This window comes from Mycteria americana, chromosome 2 (genome assembly GCF_035582795.1).
Source record: "Mycteria americana isolate JAX WOST 10 ecotype Jacksonville Zoo and Gardens chromosome 2, USCA_MyAme_1.0, whole genome shotgun sequence".
Lineage (NCBI taxonomy): Eukaryota > Metazoa > Chordata > Aves > Ciconiiformes > Ciconiidae > Mycteria > Mycteria americana.
The window spans coordinates 143,860,099-143,883,590 of NC_134366.1; the positions used below are offsets into that span (position 1 = coordinate 143,860,099).

Sequence of the window (23,492 nt, forward strand, 5' to 3'; positions counted from 1 at the left end):
TTTCAGGACTGGCTATGCTGTAGAGTGAACTGGGTTTGGGCTCTTTGACCACTAAGAAGCAAACTCAGTAGCCCCATTAGTTGTTCTAGTGCAATCTCTATGTGTAACTAGGGTCATTTACTGAACTCTAGAAACTCTCCAGAAAAAGCTTTACCGCGCTTGAAGAGAAGCATCGCTATACTCTGGAGCACCTCACGTATCCTCCTTCAGGTACTGTAAGAGTACCTGAAGTAAGGCACTACAAAATGTTCCTCCTGAAGGAAGATAATAGGCTGGAAAGAGAAAGCCGTGATAGGAGAATATCAAGAGCAAGGAGAATAAATCATATAGATAATGCTTTGATTCCCTCACCATGCTTTGCAAATGTACTTTTTACATGGCACAAGCAAGAGCTTGGGAGAAAAAGCCCTTCAGATCTTCTGCAACAGGAGGCTGTTAGAGCGTCTTGGCCAAGCTAGAAATGGTGGTGGTGGCAGATACCAAATTTGGTTTGCAAGAGCAGGGAGGGGAAAAATGCGGCCTTTGGCTCAGGTAAGTTCTGCTACAGCAAAACCAAATACAGTGGAAACTGCATATGGATGCACAAGTAAAATGGATTATGTTACTAGTGACCATCCTATGGCTGTAATGAAAGTTTCAGAAGTTAATAGGTGAACATGGGTAGCAGAGACCACCTCACACTTTTCAGGTTAAAACCTTCAGCTCCCAATGCTTTGCAAGCTCTGTCAGCAAAATGTGTCTAATCGATTTAGTTGCCTGAGCTAGGAAAAAAATCTTCCTGCATGGACCAAGAAATTCTGGAAAAGGTTTGTAATAGCATTAACCTGACAACAGATCTTATCTATATGTTTTATCAGACACTTGTGGTTGAACACAAAGGGTTTTATTTCACAGAGAAGACAATAGGAGAAAAAAAATGATGAGGGAAAATGATAAGTAGTTGAGACATTAATTTATGTAGCCTGAGAATCTGTCTAGAGCACGTATTGTCTGAATAAACTGAAATCTGAGCCAACAGCTGCTTCACCAGAGCAGAACAGAGCAGCCTCTTTGTTGAGAGAAGAGATCTTGTGCTCTGACCTTTGGACGATCATGAGTCTTGTGTAACTCACATCATTTGAGAAGTGAAAGATGTTGGTCTTTCTGTGGTTTGTAGATTCAGAACTGAAACACCTATCTCACAGAAGATGCTAGTAGTTGACTACAGCATGCTGACAGCAAAGAAAGACAGATAAAAGTAATTATTTGCACATGTTCTGTTTCTCAGGTTAACTCACAGCAAGGTTGAGCTTAATTTTTCATTGTTTAATACTCCTTCACAACACATTACTTTGCACATTAATTTTGCAACACTCTCAACTTGTTTTTTAATTGCCTATTTAAGTAGGGATGATTGAGATCAGACTGGTGTGAGATGAAAAAGCAGTGATCTCCACAAGAAACTGGCTTATCTGGGCTCTTCTTGTACATGTAAGCAGAAATAACACCTCTATAGGCACATCAGCATCTTACTGAATGGCTGATTTTACTGTTTTTTCAAAAGATTACATAGAATGAAACAGTTTTCTCATCTGCCTCTTCCCACAGAAGTTATTATCCCCTTGGCCAACTCAAATCTAAGAGGAATCGCATGATGTTTTTGTTAGGTTTACATTATCCTACAGGCTACGCTGTAAGATTTCTAAATTACTGCTGCACATCAACACACACAAAAGAAAAACTTCTCAGGGCAAGACTTTCTCTAAATGTACAAAGCAGCTGCCGTAATAGGGTAGATCTCTTGCCTGATGCCTCTGCTTACCCCTGTAACAGGCATATTTATACTACAGAACGAGGGGGAAAGGGCGACCCTTTCACATCACAAACTATCCACCCCATAACCCGGTTATCAGAAATTCTGAGAACGTCTAGGAAAGAGCCACAGGAAATTTGAGAGGAGAGATCCTGTAGGAGGTTTGCCACATGTTGCAACTGCTTCCTAAACTACATTTATTTATCTGTCTATCTATTTATTTATGTTTTGAACATGCAAAGCAGTAATGAGATCTTGAAAGGTCAATGCACAACCTTCTCCCATTAGGCACTTGCCAGATGAGCAGTGCTTGACAAACCCACATTAACTGCCAAACAAACTTACAAGCAGCATTTCGTAGTCACCCTCAGCATTTCCATAAAACAGCTGTGGCAGCTGTGGTTTCTTCTAGATGAAAAGCATTAATCCACAGGGGGTTCAGAGAGCAGAGGCTTGTTTCTCTACCACACTAATGCAAATGTCCTAGTGTTTTCAGTTTGAACTGGTAGAAGAAAAGGATATTAAAAAATCTAGAAGAAGCTAATAATTCACGAGCAAGGATATTTAGACCTACTTGAAACCCAGTCGAGATATCCCAAGACACAGTTCCTGTATTACACAGACAGGAGTCTCACCGGATCAGTGAATCATCCAATTTTAACCTGCTGACAAGTCTATGGCATCAGCAGTAACACTAGGACTACACCAACTGACTTACTGTGCAATTAGGGTGAATCACATAATTGCTTTCTTCCTCATTTTCCCTATTTGCAAAGCAGAGGGAAATACAATACTTATCTCTCGGGTACAAAGTGGGGACAAATTAATTATTTGGTGATCCTTGATGTCACAGCACCTTGATGATCCTTGAGTCACAGGAGTGCTGAGTACGAAACAGCAAGCATTTAAGATCTCCGTGAACAGCTTAAAAGGGGTATAAGGGGCAAAGGTCTCCCTGAAGATTGTGTTGAAAACCATGAAAACATAGGTTAGAGTACTACTCCTGAAGGCTTAACAAGGGGTTGTGCAGAACCTGCTAACTTCCCTTAAGACAGATGAGACTCAGCCAGCGCTGGGAGTTGAGCCCAGAATCCCATTTATTAGGCCAGTGCTGTAATCAGATGAGCCACAATGCCACTGGCAGGCAAGACTCACGCTGATGGTTTCTGCACTGTGGGGGGTGATCTCTTCTCTGATGATGCTTGTTCCTGTCTCCTGAAGCCGAAGGGTTCAGCTCTGGCTAGCAGTGACAGCACTTTTGAGGACTGGACTGGAAGTATTACTCAAGTTTTACCACTCCCACTTCCAAGTTCCTCTTTCTCGAGAGCCATGCTGCCCTGCTTGCAGTGCGGGATCTTTACAAGCAATACCAGAACTCCAGCCTGGGCTGGTCCCCTGTGATATCCTTGGTGAGACAGAAAAGGCACAAGTCACACAAACAGGGACAGGCAGAGGGTAAGGATCTGGGTTACACGAGACAAATGCATTGCAGACTACTTTTCTGCCTGTCGGTTGGAGGTTGAAGGTATAAAAAGAGAAAGAGAAGCTTTGCCTGTTCAGCTAGAACATCATTAGCTTTCCTGAATTGTAATTTTAGCGTCAGGTGCTGTTCCGTTGCAGAAAGAATTCATGCTAAAAATTATCATTATCTGTTAAGTAAAAATGGCCTACACATCAGGCTTTCTGATTTCTCCAGCTACATGGATTTACATTTGAGGACTCAGTAACTGTGGCCATTTGCATAGCTTGCTCTTTCAGCCTTCCTGTTACCTCTAAATGATAGTGAAAAATGCCTGTCTTTGCACATCCTGCCCTCTGGGCAGCCTAAATGTAACTCAGACTGACCCTTGTTAAACAGGATCCTTCACTGCTAGTATCAGTTTATTTCGATGATGCTGGGCAAAACTGCAGTTTGGAGCTTTAAAAAGTGCCCACCAGAAGAAAAAAGATGCTTTGTATGTGACATACGGGGGTTATGCTTAGACATATCTCGTGACAGCCTTCCCCTGACTCTGGAATGACCATCAGAATGGTTCTGAATTCATCAACCCAAGGATAAATTTAGAGAGAAACATTTTCTATTCCAGTATAACACTACACTCAAGCTATCCAACTGGAGAATAATCTATAAAGCAGCAGCAGGGTAGATATGGCCAATGGTCACTATTACTCGTAAGTGGGGATGACATAAGTTTGTCATTTATGTCTATTACAAGAAAAGAATATGTTAATCTTTTTTTGTTTAGAATAAAGGACTGCATTTTCCCACCTCTCCACTCTTCCAAATCTGTAGAGTTGCATCAGATAACAAAAGATAAATCAAACTTTGGGATAAGGTTGAAAACATTTAACAAAAGCTCTAGGTCAGTTTGTTTTCCTTGCAATGCACAACCTGAGAAGACCAAATAGAAAAGGCTGCCCTCTGAAACAAGACTAGGATAAAAGTTAGCACAACAAGGGATTGCAAAGAAACGGCAGTGCTAGGGAAGAAGAAACCCTAGGAGGAAGTTCCTGAATGGGTTAAGATAACACAGAACCTAAACCACTCACAACACAGAAACTAAGTTAGTGGAGAAGTGATTCTGGTTTGCAAATGATTGAACCAATTTTCACTTCCGAAGGGGAAAAATCCTCAAGTATAAACTATGGACAAGGCAATCCCCTCTTACCTCCTCTGCCTTTTCTACTTTCTCATCTTTTCTTTCAGTTAGGAAGTTAAGATCCTATGAGTTAAAAATGTGATGAAGATAAAAAATCAAGCTGTAGAACACAAACCTCCACTGCTCAGTACATTGACTGCTCACCCAGAATACAAATGAGAGAGACGTCTTTTGGAGACAGCTGCATTATCAGTACTCCAAATTCAAACAAAGACACATGGATGTGAGGATATAGTTTGGTTACCCTAGCATCCCTTAAACCAAGCCCTGTATTTGACAGGAAAAGTACATATCTAGTTTTGAATGTCTGTCTAGAAATCTGAATGTACTGATCTCTGGGACAAAGACTCAACTGAAATATAGAAAGGAATGATAGGAAGAAAGACCCCCTAGACCTGGTATTCCATAAAGGGAGTGTTTCCTACAGGATTCTTCCTTTCCTTGGTGATTCATGACCTTGGACTATTTATTTGTGTTATCTGACATTTCTTAAGAAACCTGAGTGCAGCAGCAGCAACTTCAGAGCATAACTCTTCTGAATTCCTCCCCCAGTGTGTATTAGAGCCTGCTGTAGGATGGGAAAAAACCCTCCACAAACAAAACCACATAAAACTTCCTATAGAAAATTGCATTTGTTATCAGTTCTACTAGACATGCAAATTTCTGGCAGGACCATTGCTACTGCTTCATAGCTACATTTCAACAAAGGAATAGGAACCCCAGAGATAAAAATCAAACTACTTAGTGGTCTAATGAGATGCACAGAGTAAAAACAATTTGAGACAGACGTACCACCTAGAACAGGAGCTTTCCCTGTCCCTCTTCTCCACAACTATGACCCCCCAGAGCAACAGAGATGCTTATCACAAAGAGTTGAGGACAGTAGCCTACTGGAAAACACACTGCATAGGCTACTCCTACAAGTGTCAGGTGCAGTTTTGTGAATTAGTGAATTTGCTCCCTTCCTTCAGCTGGTTCAATGGGACTATTATAGTCACAGTAATTAATGGTTGTCACAGTGGGAAAGGTATGAAGTGGGAGTTTTATATGGACTCATTCTTGATTCAAGACTAGTCAGCATTTTACTTGATTTAGGAGTATACAAATCAAAAGCAGAGAAGTGGTATGGGCAGACTGCAAGTGCTTTGGAAGATAAAAAATCCTGCAGGAATGTTAAATTTAAGATGTAGTATTAAAAAAAAAAAAAGGCAAAACCCCAGTAAGATTAAGCTGGGTACAATGTATTAAAATCAAAAACTACAGGAAAAAACCCCATTGTAAGTAAGTGGCTGAACTATTAAGACAGTTACCTTTGGAATGATTCAACTACAACAGAAAAGAACAAACTGTTACCCATTGCAGCTCTTGTAATTAGTTCGCTCTGCTACAATTCCAGTTTGAATACTCCTCTGCTCATTGTGAAGAGCAGAGAATTCCACTGTCAAATTCCATGAATGAAATAATTGAAAGTTGGCTTTTTCTGTACTAACATTGCAGCAGTGAGTGACATGAGAAGGAAAGGGGTGGAAAATAGTGCCAGAAGCAAGCACACTTGAAAAAACACAATATGGGGAAAACTTGGAACCCACCTCAATCAGGATGTTCAAGGCCACCCTGCGTTGTACACCTCAAATTTTGCATGTCCCTTAGGGGGGTAACCATTCATTAACCAATAACATAGGCCAAGCGATACCACATGGCTGCTGAACTAATTCACATTTTTCAGCTCAGTTTAATTACAAATCAAGGTCCCCATAAACAAAAATGGCTATTCATGTGATACTAAATATTTTTGCGTCAGCAAAATGTCTTATAAACCTTAAAGACAGAGCACAACAAAATTTCCATTCCTTTGCCCTCATGACTAAACTGTAAATTATATTAATGCTTGCTTTGGTGACTAGATTTGCAGATTTACCTGAAGTACTTTAGAAATTCCTAGCATGTATGACCCAAGCACCTTTTCAAGATTTTTTTAAAAACATTTATAGTTGTAAACCTAACACCATTTCAGCATACACAGTTCAACCTTCTTTTCAAATATGTAAGTGACATCTGACAAGATTACATGAATTTTCAATAAGGTGTCAAAACTTTATTGAGTTCACTCAACATCTGTGAGGATTCATGTAGAATATAAAAAGAAGATTAGTTCCTTTTTTATTTTAATCTTCAACAGAAGTACAGTAAGTTTTCTGGTGTCTCATTACAGAATTCTCATTCATTTTCATGCAGACAATTTGTCGTACAAACTCAGACCAAAAGTTGAGTAACTGTAGGAAATCACTGAGGTAAGAAATGTATTTTTCTAATAGTATTTTTATCCTTTTACTAGACAAGGCATTGAACATTTTTTCTACAATGGAAGAGAGAAGACAGGTGTTTTGTCCATAGTTTTATTTCACCAGGAAGGTTTATACAGTTCTGCATAAAGGTCATTGTATGCACAGCCTGAAGTACAAAGCTCCCTTTGAAAACTCCAGCACAAAGACACTGCATATTGACAACATTAAATAACGATGTGGGTGGTATAGGGCGAAAAAAAGATTAAAACAAAACAGCATTCTTCCTATTGGAAAAGCAGAATAAAACAAGGCACTTTCAGTAAATAAGTGAAGAACAGAAACGAGCTGCATCAAAGATTCCACAGAGCTGACCCAGAGCACTGTAACAAAATTCTGCAGTAATGAACAAGTAAAATACAAAAAGGCACTACACAATCCTCTCCCTGCAATTCGCCTTTCTCAACCAATTAGCCAACTGAACTTGGCACAATGGAGTCTTAATTATAAAGTGCATCTCCTGTCTTAATACATTTTGAAAAAATAGGCTATAGAACATATGGAGCAATATCCCCATGTGTACAATATTTTGAAACAAAAATACATTGCAACTAGATTCAATCTAGTTATGAACTGTGCAGGAAAAAATATGGCTTCTTTACAAGTCTTTCAATCGTCACCATATAATCTGGAATATTTTTAAACAAACATGAATGTATTAGCAAGATGGTAAGAGGTAGTGTTCCAAGTAAAAGGCAAACTCGCTGATTTTATTGTTACATGGGTATATAGCAAAGGTATCCCAGATTTTAAAAGCAGCATTACTGAACAAAAAGTATTACAGCCTGCTATCTTGGGATGAAAATACACAGTGTTTTGGGGGTCTCATGTTAGTTCCTTCAGCAAAAATGACCAGTTTTTTTAAAATGTCCAACTATAATCCCATTTTGGAAGTACTTTTCTCTTGGTACTGTAAGTTTTCCTATTGCATTGCATTAAAATTTCCAGAGAAATATTCTTCAACTTTAGAATTTAAAAACAACACATTCTACACTCTTATTAAACGTAAGATGAGTCCATTTTTACTTCAACAAGCATTAATTTATGGCTATAAGAATATGAAAACACAAATACCAAGCAGATGAACACATAAAATGTGTCACATCAGTGGCAACATATGACATGCTAGTTAGATGTGTTTGGTGATTTAATACGAAGTTTTCATCACTCCGCTAGGAAAGTCAACCAAATTGTATATGTACACCATCTAAACTTTAGCTGACTTTAGCCCTTATTCGACTTTAATATATTAAATATATAAAGGCTAGATAAAAACTGAAATCAAAGCAGCACTGGGTATATTTCTTATGTTAATAATTTGCAAGGATTTATGTAAACATTCAATATGTGCATTCTTGCTCTTTGCTGTAAATTCTTCACAGCTACTATATGCCCCTACCCACAGAGTATGTCCCAAACATGAACCTTTCCCAGGTAGCAGCAGCTGCTACTGATTTATTCGTCTTCATCAGCAGTATATGCTACTTCAGCGACTTCAATTTCTGGTACAGAATTGTCAGCCAAAGAGGCACTCCAGCATGCCTCATGGTTCTCTTTATCTGAGCTGCAACAACAGATCAATAAGCTTTGTCAAACGATTGGAAACTAATATGGAAACTAATGTGATTCTCCATAGTCATTTTATGCCTGCAATCCACAAAACATTGACAAAGCTTGTTCAACTTATCACTTATTCCAGATCTAAAATTATCTATCCTGAAGGCCTTTATGAAACATGGGATAGCTACAGAGAAGTGCAATAAAATGCTGAATTCCTCAGCTGTTCAGAATTTATGCAAGACCAAACATTTAAAAACACACTTTAAAAAACCCCTAAAATATATTATAAGTAAAATAATAGTATTTACCAGCTGTCCTCAGCCAGGGTACCCTGGTCTGCTTCTACTGCAGAAGACTCCACCTCACCACTGCACTCACTTTCTTCTCCTGACATTTGACGAGTCATTTTTCCTAAAGATAAATCCCTACAACAAATAAGAACAGAGTACCACCAATCCATACAGCAAACATTCATCACTGAAGAGCTGTTTGTTTCATTTTAAACTTTGCAGTTTCTGGGAACCTATCAATCTCACTCCTACATGCCCCATTTCTTTTATTACTACAGAGATGCAGGCTTGCACTGGATAGCTATTTAAACAGTTTATTTGCTCCAGCTGCTTATTCCTAAATTCAATCCTCTGGTTGCATCACAATTTAGTAGCTTTACAAAATTCAAGTCCCCAAGGAGTGATTATGACTTTAGGTAAGAAATTACAAGCAGATGATCTAAGCCACACCCATCTTGCCTAAATGGCAGAAGGATTATAACCAAAACATAGTCAGAAGGAAGACAGGCAGGATGATAAAAAGATTCCTTCAACAGTTTCCCAAGTTTCTCATTGTAACTTTAGAGTCACGTATTAAGTTTCAGAGCAATACATTTTCCTATTAATGATGAAGAGACAGGTAGTAATTTTTTCTTAACAGCAACACAAGTTGGCAGTCCGACTACAAATGGGGAATATGGTAATATAAAATTATCAAAAAAACTTGTTTCCAAAGTATTACTCTGTGTGGAAAACATATCAATTTAGTGTTGAAAGCTGCCACTTAAATTGGAAAGAAAAGCTTGTGAACAATTTTGTGATACTACTATATTTCACCCTCTTTTTAAATTACTCTACTACTGTTTCTATAGTTTTATTTTAATGCACACATTTTAAGTAATACCTCAGCAGTATTCTTGAACATGATTATTGGCCTATGTTTGGGCCAAAATCCAGCATGATATGTGAAGGCCTACAAGTCTGACACCTTGTCCAATTGTCCCCTCCTACCTCACACACATTCCAGGTACTGGCCTTTAGAGCGTGTAGGCAGAAGATGCTTAATTCTTGTTGGGCCATCAGATCAAAATTCCACTTCAACAAGGCCAAAGGCAGACCCATTTCTTTTGGGTTCAACTCCCATCAGACAAGCTGAATTTCTTAAACAAGGTCACGGGTTTACTTGGTAAGTTTTACAACTAAAAACCACAGGAGTTATTTTCCATCAAGACTTCAGATACTACTTGGCTGACTTTCAATAATTTTAAATGTCTGGGAAACTGGCAGGGTGTTTGTGTGTTTACAAAAACCCCCTATTTTCAGGGAAAGCACTAAAAAATAAAATTCCTTTTTGCTATTCATGCCTTCTTATTTTATTTTTAGTCACACAGAATTTCCTATCATGACGTTTTAGTCAAATGCGAGTTATTTAATTTTTATTGGCTACTTCACTGTTTAAGCCAGCAGTAGTCAGAACTTTCTTGTCAAACAGGGACAGCATCTTTCAAATGTAATTACTTGCCTTCAAGAGTAAGTGACAAACTGAATATGGTATTCAGATCAGAATTTTCAATAAGCCACAACAATTCCATTTAAATCCTTTTCCAAATGTAGTTCACTTAAACGTTATATCCAAAGGTGTGAATTGTTAGTCAACCTAGATACGCTAGACTCAACAACCCAAAGCAGTATTAAAATAACTTCTAAAAAGGACCATCGGAATTTTCTCCTTTGCTAAGGAAACCCCACAATGACTGACTTAGCAGATGTATCGGGACACTAAATAGCCCAACATCAACTCCCCTGGGCCTGCTACAAAATTAAGCAGACAGGCACCATAAAGTTTTATTATAAAACTCCACCATTTTTTTCCTTAGATTTAAGTGGACTATCTGCAGCATCATTCCAGGCAATTCAGAACAAAGTTGAAGACATTAATACAGACATATAATCACTTGATCGCTATGCTCTGTCAAAGCTTTGATTACAGGTGGAATTTTATAACTCAAAGCAGTTTTTCCACTGCTCTCATCTCTAGCAGGGCATTTCACATATACAACATTTCAAAAGCAGAAGAGTCTTTGCCTTATCTTTACAGGACTTAAAGGATTAGGAAACATAATCCCAGTTACTTTAGAAGGAAAAAGATGGGACAACACTTTCTCAGTCATTTGTACTAAACAACAGCTTGTTAGCCAGCATATGAGAAAGAGCCTACTGAAAATATTGCTTTGTGTGTGGTTATGTTGGGAAAATTGTTTCCAAGAATACATTTGAAGCTGGTGTTTGACTATATAGAGAAAATGCCTTCATGGAAAGAAACTCGTAAAACCCATAAGATTTCTACGTACCTAATTCTTCTTTCAATAGCATCTATATGAAGTTGCTTTTCACTTAACAATTTCTTCAGCGATTCAACCTCCCTTTGTTTTTCAAGCAGTTCTTTTTGTAGACGGTAATTTGTTTCCTCCAGAGTTTCACAGAAAGCCTAAAAGACAAATTTAAGAATATCTTACATTTAACTTCAGTGGGCTGCCTTTATTGATTTTTCTTTTAGAAATATCCACCTGTAACAGAATTGTAGCTGCTTTTCTTTGTATTGATTACCATAAAGAGCTACGTAAACTTAAAAAAGAGTTCTGTCCTTAATAAAACAGTGCCACTTTGCTTTGAACAATGACTTTATTATCCTAAACTGCAATGCAAATAAATACTTTATTGCATCGTTTGTTTGTCTCACAAGAAACTTTAGAAAGAGGTTTCTCTCCTTTGACGTGCAGTCCCTAATTTTGAACCTTTTTGCCTATATGGAACACCAGCTGAACTCCCTACTCCTCCTTCCCCTCATTTAAGCTTTGCTTTCACATGACTTGGAAGTAAATTTCAAAGTATCCAATTATTCCCAAGATGCTAGGAATATCTGGATAAAGTGCATGTTCTTCCATTACCCAGGATAAAGACAAAGTTGTACAGTTCTGTACCAAATAGCCGTTACAAATATGACAATCACAAGAGTCTGAAGACCAGTACAAAAATATTTTGAAGAAGTTTAATGAAATGCTAAGAACACTAACTACTCAACCATGATAAATATGTTGTGTTACTCTGCTGAGCATGACATGCATATATAGTACACCCTGATGAATTTGACAGTGAGCAATCTCAAAACTTAATGTGAAAAGCCAACGTATAATGCAATATCCACCGAATGCAGGAAGTGACAGAAGCATTGGCATGGAGCCTGCTGATCTATTAAGGGAAAGAGCAAGTCTACCAACAGCAATGTGCAATTCTGATTTAATAATTTACATGTTCTTGCTAAATAAGAAACCCACGTAGGAGGCTTTCTTGGCTTAACATTACATGCAACTAACCACTAATTCACAGAATCCACTGAACATTTTATATGAGCTCAGTTAAGAACAATGCTGTTAAGACACTGTTCTTCTGAAGTTTTAAAATGGGCTACAAACATCAAGAAGATACTGTTCTTTGCTTTAACTGAAGCAGACTTAACTTCTTGAAAATGTTAAGTTTTCCTGTAATTATACAATTCGAACAAATGCAGTGTTTTTCAATCCAATAACCATTTTGATTTTTTTTTTGCACTGAGTTTTAATTTATTTTATTGACTCAGATAGCAAATTTATCTTGGTTGACAGGCATTGAAGAGCAATCATCAGTTAAGCCACAGCTTTATTCGCATCTACTAGAGCCGAGAACACATGGCATGCAATTCATTCTTCACACAGCATTTTTAGTGATTGCTTTAGCAATCATTCCAGTTAAGCAGTCATCCTGTTTCATCCAAGCCAATTAAGTGAATTCTAGTGTATTTTGTAAAACTGTTCAGGCAACTGTTCAGTTGCTTGTGCCCTAGCTAAAAATTGGCCATTATTTCCTTAAGAATATAATTAAGTTATATTATTTCTACCTTTAGATTTATGCACATGCAAATTTCCCTATTCACAGAATAACTAAAAGTATTCCACGTGTTATGAACTGTTTCATTGTTCTATATGAGAACTGAAAAAAGCCTTTTGGAAAAAACTCATCTCTAGCTACAATCTGTGTATCAGCTGCCCAAGGAAAGGAAGTCACTCTTCACAACTGAGTAAGAAAACATCAACATATTCTGAAGGATGCCGTAATAGCAGAAAGGTGAACCAAAGCTGAGAAAGACCTATCAGGGAATTGTTTGTAATGAGATATCTTGCTCCTTGAAGAGCTGGACACCTGGAGTCTGGTACAGTTCTAATACCCAGGTGGGACCAATTTTCCCTGTAAGTTTTGAAAGGGCAACAGAACTAGGCCAGCTGGAAGAGAGCTTCACTTCCTTCTTCAGTGGATCATGGAACACTGATGGCTGGGAAAGGACATGTGGAAACAATTACCAAGGATATGACAAAAAAAAAAAAAAAAGATTGCTTTAGTGAGTATTTTGTCTACATTTCTGTGATTAAGTTTCTGTAAGGCCTAAATGATTTCTAGTGGGGGAGGTACCTGTACCCCTCCCAAAAAAGATAAATACATTCTGGCAAGTCCATATTGAACTGGAATAATAGCATGGACATAAAACAAATACAGGATGTCCGCATTTTCCATTATCAAGAAAACAATAATAGAAGATTTTTTTTTGGCAATGATTTGTATGCCAACAGTAACAGAAGAAAGGTGGAACAGAAGTGATTTTTGAGATACCTTTAAAAATGAAATCCAGGAATAAGTATGTGAACCATAGCACTTGCCCTGTAGTTGGGCATTGTTAAAAAAAGCGAGGGATGGAAATAGATGCTCTTTGATATGTTCAGGACCCAGGGCAAAAAGCAGGAAAGCAGAACCACAACTATGGATTTTGGGTGAGCAGACTTCAATCCCTTCAGAAATCTGCTTGGAAGAAAGAATCCATGGGAAACCACCCTGCAGGGAAGAGCAGCCCAGGAGAGCTAGTTGATATTCAAGGATTACCACCTCCAAGCTCAAGAAAGGTCCATCTCTGACAAGCAGGAAATCAAGCAAAGGTCCTTCTGACAAGTAGGAAATCAAGAAAAGGTTGCAGGAGGCCTGTATGGATAAGCAAGGAACTCCTAACTGAACTCAGACATACAAAGGGAGTTTACTAGCACTGGAAGCATGGAGAGGTGACCCAGGAGGAATATAGGGCTGCTGTCTCATCTTGCAGGGACAGGGTTAAGAAAGTGAAGGCCAACCTGGAGCCAGATCTGGCAAGGCATGTGAAAGGAAACAAGAAAGGATTCTACAAGTACATGATCAGCAAAAGGAAGACTAGGGAAACCATGGACCTACTGCTGAATGGAGCGGGGAAACTTGTGACAAATGACACTGAATAGGTTAAGGTACTCGATGCCATCTTTGCTTGTCTTGACTGGTAAGACCAGCCTTCAGGTATCCCAGATCTCTGCAACCAGAGGGAAAGACAAGGAAGTGCAAGACAGACTTACCCTCAGAGGAGGAGGACCAGGTCAGGGAGCACTTAAACAAACTGGACATACGTAAGTCCATGGGGCCTGACAGGTTGCACCCAGGAGTGCTGAGGGAGCTGGCTGATCTCCAGCTTGTTGTCCACCAGGACCCCAGGGCTCATGATTCAAAGATCATAATCAAAGACAATTAAGGGACTTGAGCATCTTTCATGTGAGAAGAGAAGGCTCGGGGTGATCTTACCAATGGGTATAAATACCTGATAGGAAGAATGAAGAAGAGCGAGCCAGACTCTTCTCAGTGGTGCCCACTGACAGGACAAGAGACAATGGGCACAAATTGAAAACCAGGAAATTCAACCTGAACACACGAAAACACTTTTCTTGCTGTGATGGTGATCAAACACTGGAGCAGGTTGCACAGAGAGATTGTGAAGTCTCCTCTGTAGATTATTCAAAACCTGACTGGACATGGTCCTGGGCAACCTGCAGTAGCTGATCCTGCTTGAGCAGGAAAGTTGGACTACATGACCTCAAGAGGTCCCTTCCAGCCTCAACCATTCTGTAATAAAGTGGGGTATCCCTTGGAAACCAGAATTTTATGACAGCTGTGTCTGACAATTTTACAGAAATGGTTAATAGCCCAAACTACAACAGCACAGCTATTTTACGAGTTTGCCTAAAATCCTATGGTGGAAGAATAACCCTGAGACTTCACCACTGCATTCATGATCAAAATCTCTATGAAGGCAGCACTTAAAATTTACAGGAATTATTTGTTCAGATAATTAAGAAATTTATTACTTTTCATCAACTTAAAAAGCTACGATGAAAAGCAATTGTATAGAAATCAGATATGAGCTCAGAACACAAAAACCATACCAAATCCTTCAGATGTACATAGTAATGTAACAACAGCCAAGGCACTCCCACTTACATGCAAAACAAACTGGTAAATATATATTTAGTTGAAGGAGCATCACTTAACATTCATAATTTCTGCAGCAGTGACAACGTATGCAATTTCAAAACACATTGTTATTCTACAAAGCAAGAAAACTAAGACAGCCTGTTCTAGACAGACTTGGTATAGCTCTGCATGCCAGTGAAACACACTTCTAATAAAACAGGCTGCAGCATATAGTACTATTTGTTCAATGTGCTCATATGCACGTTGAAAGGCTGCTGTTTTACAAGACTACTTGACATTGCTCAGTTATCTGCAAGAACGCTATTTTTGGTGGTCAGAATCAATCCTTTCATTACATTTCATAGCAAGAACATTTTAATGCAAGACCTGAAGTCTAAGGTGTACGCATTGTGACAATGGGTTGAATGTAAACCTACAAACACTCTCCTTATATTCAGTAGTTGCCTTAAAAACAAATTTCATCCACTGGTCATAAAAAGCAAAAAGGAAGAGGTTATATCTTGGGACAGGGATCAAGTACAGTAGTCAAAGATTATCAGTGCGCACCAAAAATCACACTGTGCTGGTTTTAGAAATACATCCATTTGCAAATTTTATGAAAGAACAGAAATAAAAATGTTTCATTCCATACCATTCAGCAGATTTTACAATATCCTAACAACAGCTACTGCCTTTTGCATTCTCTTTTTATCATACTACATAGCACTTACCCTGCTCTCTTCTAGACTGTCAAAAGGACCCGGAGGATCATCCAGACAAAGAAATTCTCTCACTGCAAGGCTTTACCAAATAAAAGAGAGCAAATTACTTGACGTACAAAAAAGCAACAATATTTAAATATGATGATACAAGGGCACTATTTCTTTAAGGGACACAAACATCTATCCTCAAATTTACTCCCAAGTATTCAAAATAATGTTAAACTATTAAGTCTCAGTTGTATGTGTTAATCAGGGGCAGTATTTAAAATGTGACTTAAAAAGTTGCACAAGTACAGTTAAGAGTTTTCAAACAGAGCAAGTCAATTTAGAACATGATTTTTCAAATCTTCAGAGAATTTGTTGCTACATGACAGCTGATAAGCAAGTTTATCCTTTTGGTATGAAGAGGTTTGAAAAATTCTCCTGGTGAAAAATAAATATTAAGAGATGGATGAAAAAGTATGGTGCTGAACTCCATACGCAGATCCCTTCAGAAAATATCAGTGGAACTAAGCATGGGTACTGAAACATGCTTACGGGTCTCCGTTTTGCTAAGATTGTAATCCATTGACATATATACAGTATATAACATATATATACACACAAAGTATATAATTTTTATATGTATATAAAAGAATAATAAGTTATAAAAGAATAAGAAGTGACAAGGTTAATGTGCCATGATATACTACATAGCATCGCTAAACACACATTTCAAACTAATGCATTCAACTTAAAATTGTGTAAAACTGTGTAACAGTTGTCATTCCCCTCTATGCATTGTTTTGCAAAGGCCAGAAGCAGGAAGTATGTGCAATCCTGTAGTTTACTACAGAGTATTTTGAGCATCCTTCTCATTCTATATTCCAAGTTTAATTACTTTTCACAGAACTCTTCCAACATCTCCAGACAGGTGCCTTTACCCACCTTTCCTGCTCTGTCGTATTCAATCATCTATAAGTAACTTCCAATCAGAATACTGTATACACAATTAATTAGCAAGTAGAAACTTATTAGCAATTCTGTACTTGTACTCACTACTACAAATCTTTAAATTATCTCCCACTGCAATGAATGCACAAAAATAGAAGATGTGAATCCAAACTAATTCCCCATCTCTTCCTCCCACTTAAGTCCCGTGGGAAGGCGAGGGCAAAAGGAAGTAGTTTTCTGCCTTCCGCTCATTCTCCACATTTAAGGCGGACACAAAGTACAAACACAAGAAAGGAAACTTCTTTTAGCCAGCTACTAATCTAATCAAACAGCTTCAGGTTTAGCAAGCAAAATGGGGAGAGAAGTTTTTTCAGCAAACACTAATCATTGATTATGCCATCACTTTTAGTTTTAGAAAGGCTTTGAAGAATATTTATCTGAAATACATTGAACCTTTACTTTATTGCTGGATTTTTGTAAGCCTGTTTTCAAGTGCTTATTGCATGTGTGAAGATACAGGCGGGTTTTTTTGGCCAATGGTTGGTGAGAATTCTTGCCTTTGTATCCACTTTCACCTCATCAGCCTTTACACCAACCTGAAAAAAAATTATCCTATAATCACGATCATTCCTTTCCCCACTGAATCTATGTAATAAACATGATAAAACCTTCCTTTTTCAAGCTCTCTCCACTCGTTTACATTCATCAATCCATGATCTGTGCAAGCCACAGCCTAAACCTGTACTATTAAAACAGCTTCTCCCACATACTCAAATAAATAATAAAAAATTTCTGCTACTTAAACCAAGACTATCACTCCAATTAGCACAAAAAAATGATAGATGATACCAGGTCACTAGTTAAATTATTAGAAAACATAACCTCAAACCAAATGAAAAGTTATTCAGGCATATAAAGTACATTTTCAAGGAGAAGAGCAGGGTTGTTTTTTTCCTCTCCAAATAGTTTAATTTGTTTGAAGTGACCCTTTTCCAACATGATGGTCAAGTCCATTTTTTAATGGTTGAATTGTTCTTTTCATAAAGATGAAAGTCAAGCTGAATGAACTCACATATGCCTAATGCAGAAGAATTCATTACATGGAAATGCTTCTGCTCACCATTTTTCTTCAGTATCTTCATCCTTATTCACATAGCTCAGTTCAAACATTTTAAAAGTATTTAATTTCTACATTTTGCTAGTAATTTTATTGTGTTATTAAAGGGTAACATTAAAATGGCATAACATGCAGTAATGCTTGTGAGTGAAAAAGGAAATACCCAGAAAAATAAATGTGCAAAAATATCCAATCTACATATATCATCTGCTTACATCAGGTCAAACCTATTTTTTTTGTTTTCCCTCCTGCTGGCAGAAAACTGTGTCTTTTCCCTATAGTTTTCAAAACTTCTTGAAATGGAAAGCTTTAGATGCATTATTTTACATAAAGAAGGCAAGAAACTTAAAGCCACAGGTCACTGAAAACATCCTTTAACTAAAATATGCACCTGATAGCATAAACATTCATTTGCAGCCTAGCTTTACTCTGAGAGCCTGCTTTGACACTGTTCTCCCCTCCATGTGTTAACACCTCTTCCTTTCATTTAACAAATAGGAGTGCTTGCCTTAAAAGTATCTGCCTTAAAAGTATCATATAAATCTACTACATCATGTAACAGAGATTGCTGTACATGGCTTCTTTCTTTGCTCCTATGCTAGTTGACATCCTTCTCAAGAGAGGCAGCAATGCCAGTGTACACCAGCATTAATAAGGGCTGCAAGGGGCAGTGCTGCTCATGGGATCCCTGACAAGACCCAACAGCTGAGTTCCTCCTTTTCAACCTTCTTCTTTTACAGAGTGGAGGCAGAGGAGAGCCCTGTCATCTATATAAAGCCAAATGACACTTCTGTTTAGCAGGTTAAACTTCTTTCTCACAATTTGTGGGTTATATGAAATTTTCTTGAACACATGAAACTCTTTGGGTGGATTTCAATTTGATCTTTCACTGAATCTTCAACACAAGGCAAAACATGAGAAGAAATCCATAAAATGCAGACTCTAAATTTAGTCACCTGCATACCATCCTACATTTTATCTTTAAACTACTTTGTGAATCTGGTTTTATTAAAAAATAGGTATACCAAATGAGGTCTCCTATCCCTGAAGGGCAAGTATTTCCCACTGTCAATATGCTCAATGATAATGCACAGTGCATAAAGAGAAATGAAAGAGACTTCTCTACAAAGAGAAAAGGCTCATTTGGTTTTGGTGCAACCCAAGCAGTTTGACCTATTTGCAAAACTGTAGAAGTAAATGGTGAACTTTTAAGGAAGAAGCAGGGGCAGATGCTCACCACTGCTCATGTGAGGTGCAAATATTAATTTCCATTAATAGTTAACTTTGATGAGTAAAAAAAAAAGTTAGACAGATCAAATCTCCCTCGTTTTAATCACTTCGTGAGGAATCCAGACCTTCCACAGATCCAAACATTACAACATAAGCTGTACCAACAGGTTATAAAGTTTTTTAAACAACTTAATCTTCATGCCGAGCCTTACATAGCCAAGATCAGAGTCTTCCTCAAAACCACATTTCAGTTAACTATCTGTTCATTAACCAAAATATAAACTGATTCCACAAACATTTACATTCCATTTTGTATCTGATAAACGATGCAGTCTAAAGTTATGTTTTGGGTTTTTTTGCCTTAAATTACAACAAACACTATTTTGTCCAATATGGACCATCATCAAGATACAAACAAGCTAGCTGAAATACCAAACTAGCTGCAGTAACATGAAGCATAAAGCTTTCAGATATATTCAAGCAGACTAAAAGTCCATCCAGCTCACTAGTCTGTCTCCAGCAGTGTAATATAAGTGACATTTAGAGAATAATTCCTTTTTTTTTTTGGCACACCTATTATTGTGTAATTTAATGATCAGGAAGTTCTTAAACTTCTCAGCCACATATTTCACCCATACAATCATGTTTAATAGCCACCGACAGAAACTCACAGGTTGATCCCAATTTCTTTTTGAAACCATTTAAGCTTTCCGTCTCTGACATCTCACAACAAAGTTTCACAACTCAGCATGACATATTGAGAGATGACTGACTCATCCAAAATACTAACATTCTTTACTCACCTTCCCTATCCCCTTGATGATTTCATATGCCCTGTTTAGCCAGCCCTTTCCCAAAACAACAGACTAAAGAGAACAGTACTCTTCTTACAGGGAAGTTTGTCTGTAGCTTCATCTGTTCTTGCTAGCCTTCACTGTACTTCTAGCTGACCCTCTTTTGAAATTGAATGCTGCATTTTAGCACTGGACTATGTGGAAGTGCAGTTCAGATTCCCACAGCAATAACATTTTTTTTTCCCCCCTTTCAAGTTCCTCTTCAGCAATTTTTATGCAGCTTTTTGACTACTGCTGAATACTGAACTGATGTAGAAAACTGTATCAATACCAATAGTTATTTTCCAGGTTGGAAAAAAAAACCTGAGTTTATGATTCTGTATCTATGTACTTACTGTCATTTTGCACTTCATGATGTGAAGTTTAATATTAGTAACTCAGTGTCTCAGGATCCTTCTACAATACTTCATGACACAATACTCATTGTTCATTCCCTTTTCCAGATAATTTCCAGATATTCTGAACATCAGTGTCCATAATTGTGATCCAGCATTCCATATGTAATATCCCTAAACTTCCATCAATCCTTTCACCCTTGCCTTTCAACCATTATATACGAGCTCCCTCATAACTATGTGTAAGATAGATTTCCCTCTGCAAAAGACATTATTACTTTTCCAAGTATTATTTTTGTTTACCTGCTTACCACTTTGGGTTTTTTATTACAAGCAGTACCGTAAGTCAGACTTACTTACTAATCTTCAGTTGCCAGACTCAGCAGTCAAATGCCTTATAAAAATGTGCCAAACGTAGTAATAGCCATTCTACTAAAAAGTAAAGTAGATACGAGCATTAGATGGTCTGACACCACAGCTCAGCAATTTTACATTTCAGTTCCTTTAAAATTCTTGAGGTAATGCTGTTTGCTCTAAAGAATTTATTACTTTTCATTTTTAATTAAGTTTCAGATGAAGACAGTTCCTCAGACTCATTCCTCAAAATCTCTGGTATGGCAACCTCACAACTTTTTTGTTTCTGGTGTTGGAAAAAGTTTTTAGAACTAGATGCTCCACCTCTAGCAACTTGCTTACTAAAATTCTCTTTTGGCCTATATTAAAATGATTTTACATTTCATTTGCCAGAATTATGTTCTATTCATCTTCCAACTTTGGAAAAATCTTCCACTTTGTATGAAAAAAGATACCGTTCAAAGAGACTTCTGCACTTTGTTGCTTAAACACATTATGTTTTTCAGACTCTTCTTAAGCCTTTTTTGATTTGTGGTTTACATTTACTTATGTAAAGCAATTTATAAAGGTATTTCTACTACTATAATGTCATGTAAATTAAAAACCTTTAGTTTAATACACATTTTAAGAACTAATTGCATAATAGTGTAGGTACTTTCCATTATGAAAGCCTAACATTAATCTCAGTATAAATTAACAATATATCAATTCTGAATTCAGCACACAGAAGTAATGTTTTACGAGTAAACATGGGATTAGCCTAACATTTTAAGTATTACAGCGTTTAGTTAGTAGTTAACCATGTACAATTCAAAACACTGCAATTCCCCTTTTTTGCTTACGTTAAGATGGGATTAATTTAACAGGACACTAAATAATTCACATAATGACCAAATGCACAACTGAATGTTAATGAAATTCCTTACTATGTTGCTCAAAAGATATACTGCTAGAGTCTAGGAGCCTATATGAGGAGTTTGGACACAAAAAAAAATCCAAATCCACAAGCAAAGTTTAATCACGTACCAGTTAGCAATATCTTTGTGAGCTACTAGGTTCTGGAGGAATGCTTGTAGTCCCAACTGTCGATCTTCCAAGAAGTCAGGATTATAATTATCCTTGAACCAGCGCTTTGGTGGAAGGGCCAACCGAAAGCCCGGAAACATATCTTTTAGCTGAAATAGAAATCAAAGCCAAAGAAAACCAAGAAAAAAAAAAGTCTTGATGAAATACTGAATTTGACACAGGCACTGACTTTGCTCAGAATTATGGGATCTTTCTGTCTTCTGTTAGGTTCAAGCACAAGGTAAGACTCAACCATGAGTACAATCCAAATTATAGCATAAACTGTGGACACAGTTCTGTCACTTGCTGTGTTCCCTTATGCAATCAAACAACCTCTCAAATTTACCGTATAAAAATAGGAATGAAAAACTTTGCTTTGTTATTTAATGTCTCCAAGTGTGCTACTTAATGCCTTTGAGTCAGTAAGTGTAAGAAAATTGTATGTAAGTAAAAAGATGAGTAAGCATTTAAGTGGTGTTTCTTCTAAAGTACTCAGGGATAATAAGTACTATATAAATAAAATATATAAAAGCCCATTACAGATCTACAACTCTGCAACTCGTCGGGGGGGGGGGGGCTAGCAGAATGAATTACAACACATGCATGAGATACTTCTAATAAAGAGTAGCTCCTTGTACACCCAGAATATTAAAATGTGGCTCAAACCCTAGTACTAACATGCAAAATTGTATTTTTGAGTTACTTAAATAGTAATGTGGTATACTCAACATCAGAAATACCTAGAATTTTTCTCTGAATTCAGAAATGAAATATGCAAATGAATGGAAGCATAAAAATATATAACGATGGACCTGTCCAAGGATGCCAATTAATTATTTTTCTAATATGCACAAAGATCAAAAAAACATTAATGCTTTCATAAAAAAACATTTTTTAGATGCCTTTTCTTAGAAGGGGTGCTTGACACAGAAAAATCTCGAAGAGGATTTACAACCAACAGGAAAGAGCAAGCAGGTTTTACAAAATCTAATGTTCCTTCAACTGCCACAAGAATTGTTTAATCTTTTTCTGAAAACAGGATCAAGCCAACTTCCATCAGGGATGTACTGCATACACTTAATATATTTGTATGAATGTTCCAGTGACAGGGATTCCAGAATCTGTCTCAAAAACAGCTTAGCACTCAATGTTTACATAGCTGCAAGGTAATTCTTCAGGGGGTGTCTTGGTCCTTGCATGACAAAATTTAAGCCTTCTGACAATAAGCTTTATTTATTTAACTACTCTTTATGGACTCATGGAAAAAACTAATGGGTAGCTCTTTCAGCAGATTAAGTTTTAAAAAAGTTAAAACAGATAATGTATTTCAGCTAGAATCTCTCTACACAGTTTAAAGGAAGAACCACATTAGTGGATCACCCTTGCTCATATAAGTACCATTTCAGAGCACAAGAAGGGTGCTTTTTTAACATCACAAGTATTGTGTATTCAAATAGCCTGTGATAACTATTAGTTTCTTATTTATAGAATGGTTTATTGTCAAAGCCTTGCTCTTTATTTCTGCATTTAATTATTTAAGTGTATGTTTTCCTTTTCTCTTACTGAATTTCATCTTGATGTTAGACTCTTCTTGATATTTTTAAGTTTATCTTTGGTCATCAAAAGTTCCTTCATCTCTTACCAAGTTATCATTAACACCATTTATGTAAGTATCCTCCATGCTCCATAACCCCCCTTAATAAAATACTGAATAGAACTGAACCCAGAAAAGGCAACAAAATGAGTTCCTGTGTTAGTTGGAGAGGACCACAGACAACCATTGCTGGGAAAGCTTTTCAACCACACAGATTTCTGCTTAATGGTAATTTCACTTGTCTGGTTATGTAGATCATGTAATTTATTTCTAAGCAAAGAGTATGCCTACCCACAGATTACTCCTTTTGTGGA

At 37.3% G+C, this 23,492-nt stretch overlaps 1 protein-coding gene across 4 annotated transcripts in view; it reads right to left on the minus strand.

The window, feature by feature from the left end:
- Positions 1–6,559: 6,559 nt before the first annotated feature.
- Positions 6,560–23,492, minus strand: part of SNX16 (sorting nexin 16) — a 29,856-nt gene continuing 12,923 nt past the window's right edge. For 3 of the 4 annotated variants that reach the window (XM_075494871.1, XM_075494869.1, XM_075494870.1), the window contains exons 4-8: positions 21,546–21,694; positions 15,706–15,775; positions 10,975–11,111; positions 8,663–8,779; positions 6,562–8,358 (exon numbers count right to left, since the gene is read on the minus strand). In XM_075494871.1, the coding sequence (XP_075350986.1) occupies positions 8,250–8,358; positions 8,663–8,779; positions 10,975–11,111; positions 15,706–15,775; positions 21,546–21,694 (582 nt within the window). In that variant the 3' untranslated portion in view covers positions 6,562–8,249. Of the gene's footprint in view, positions 8,359–8,662; positions 8,780–10,974; positions 11,112–15,705; positions 15,776–21,545; positions 21,695–23,492 lie in introns of all 4 variants that reach the window. The other variant, XR_012774511.1, reaches the window with a different exon arrangement.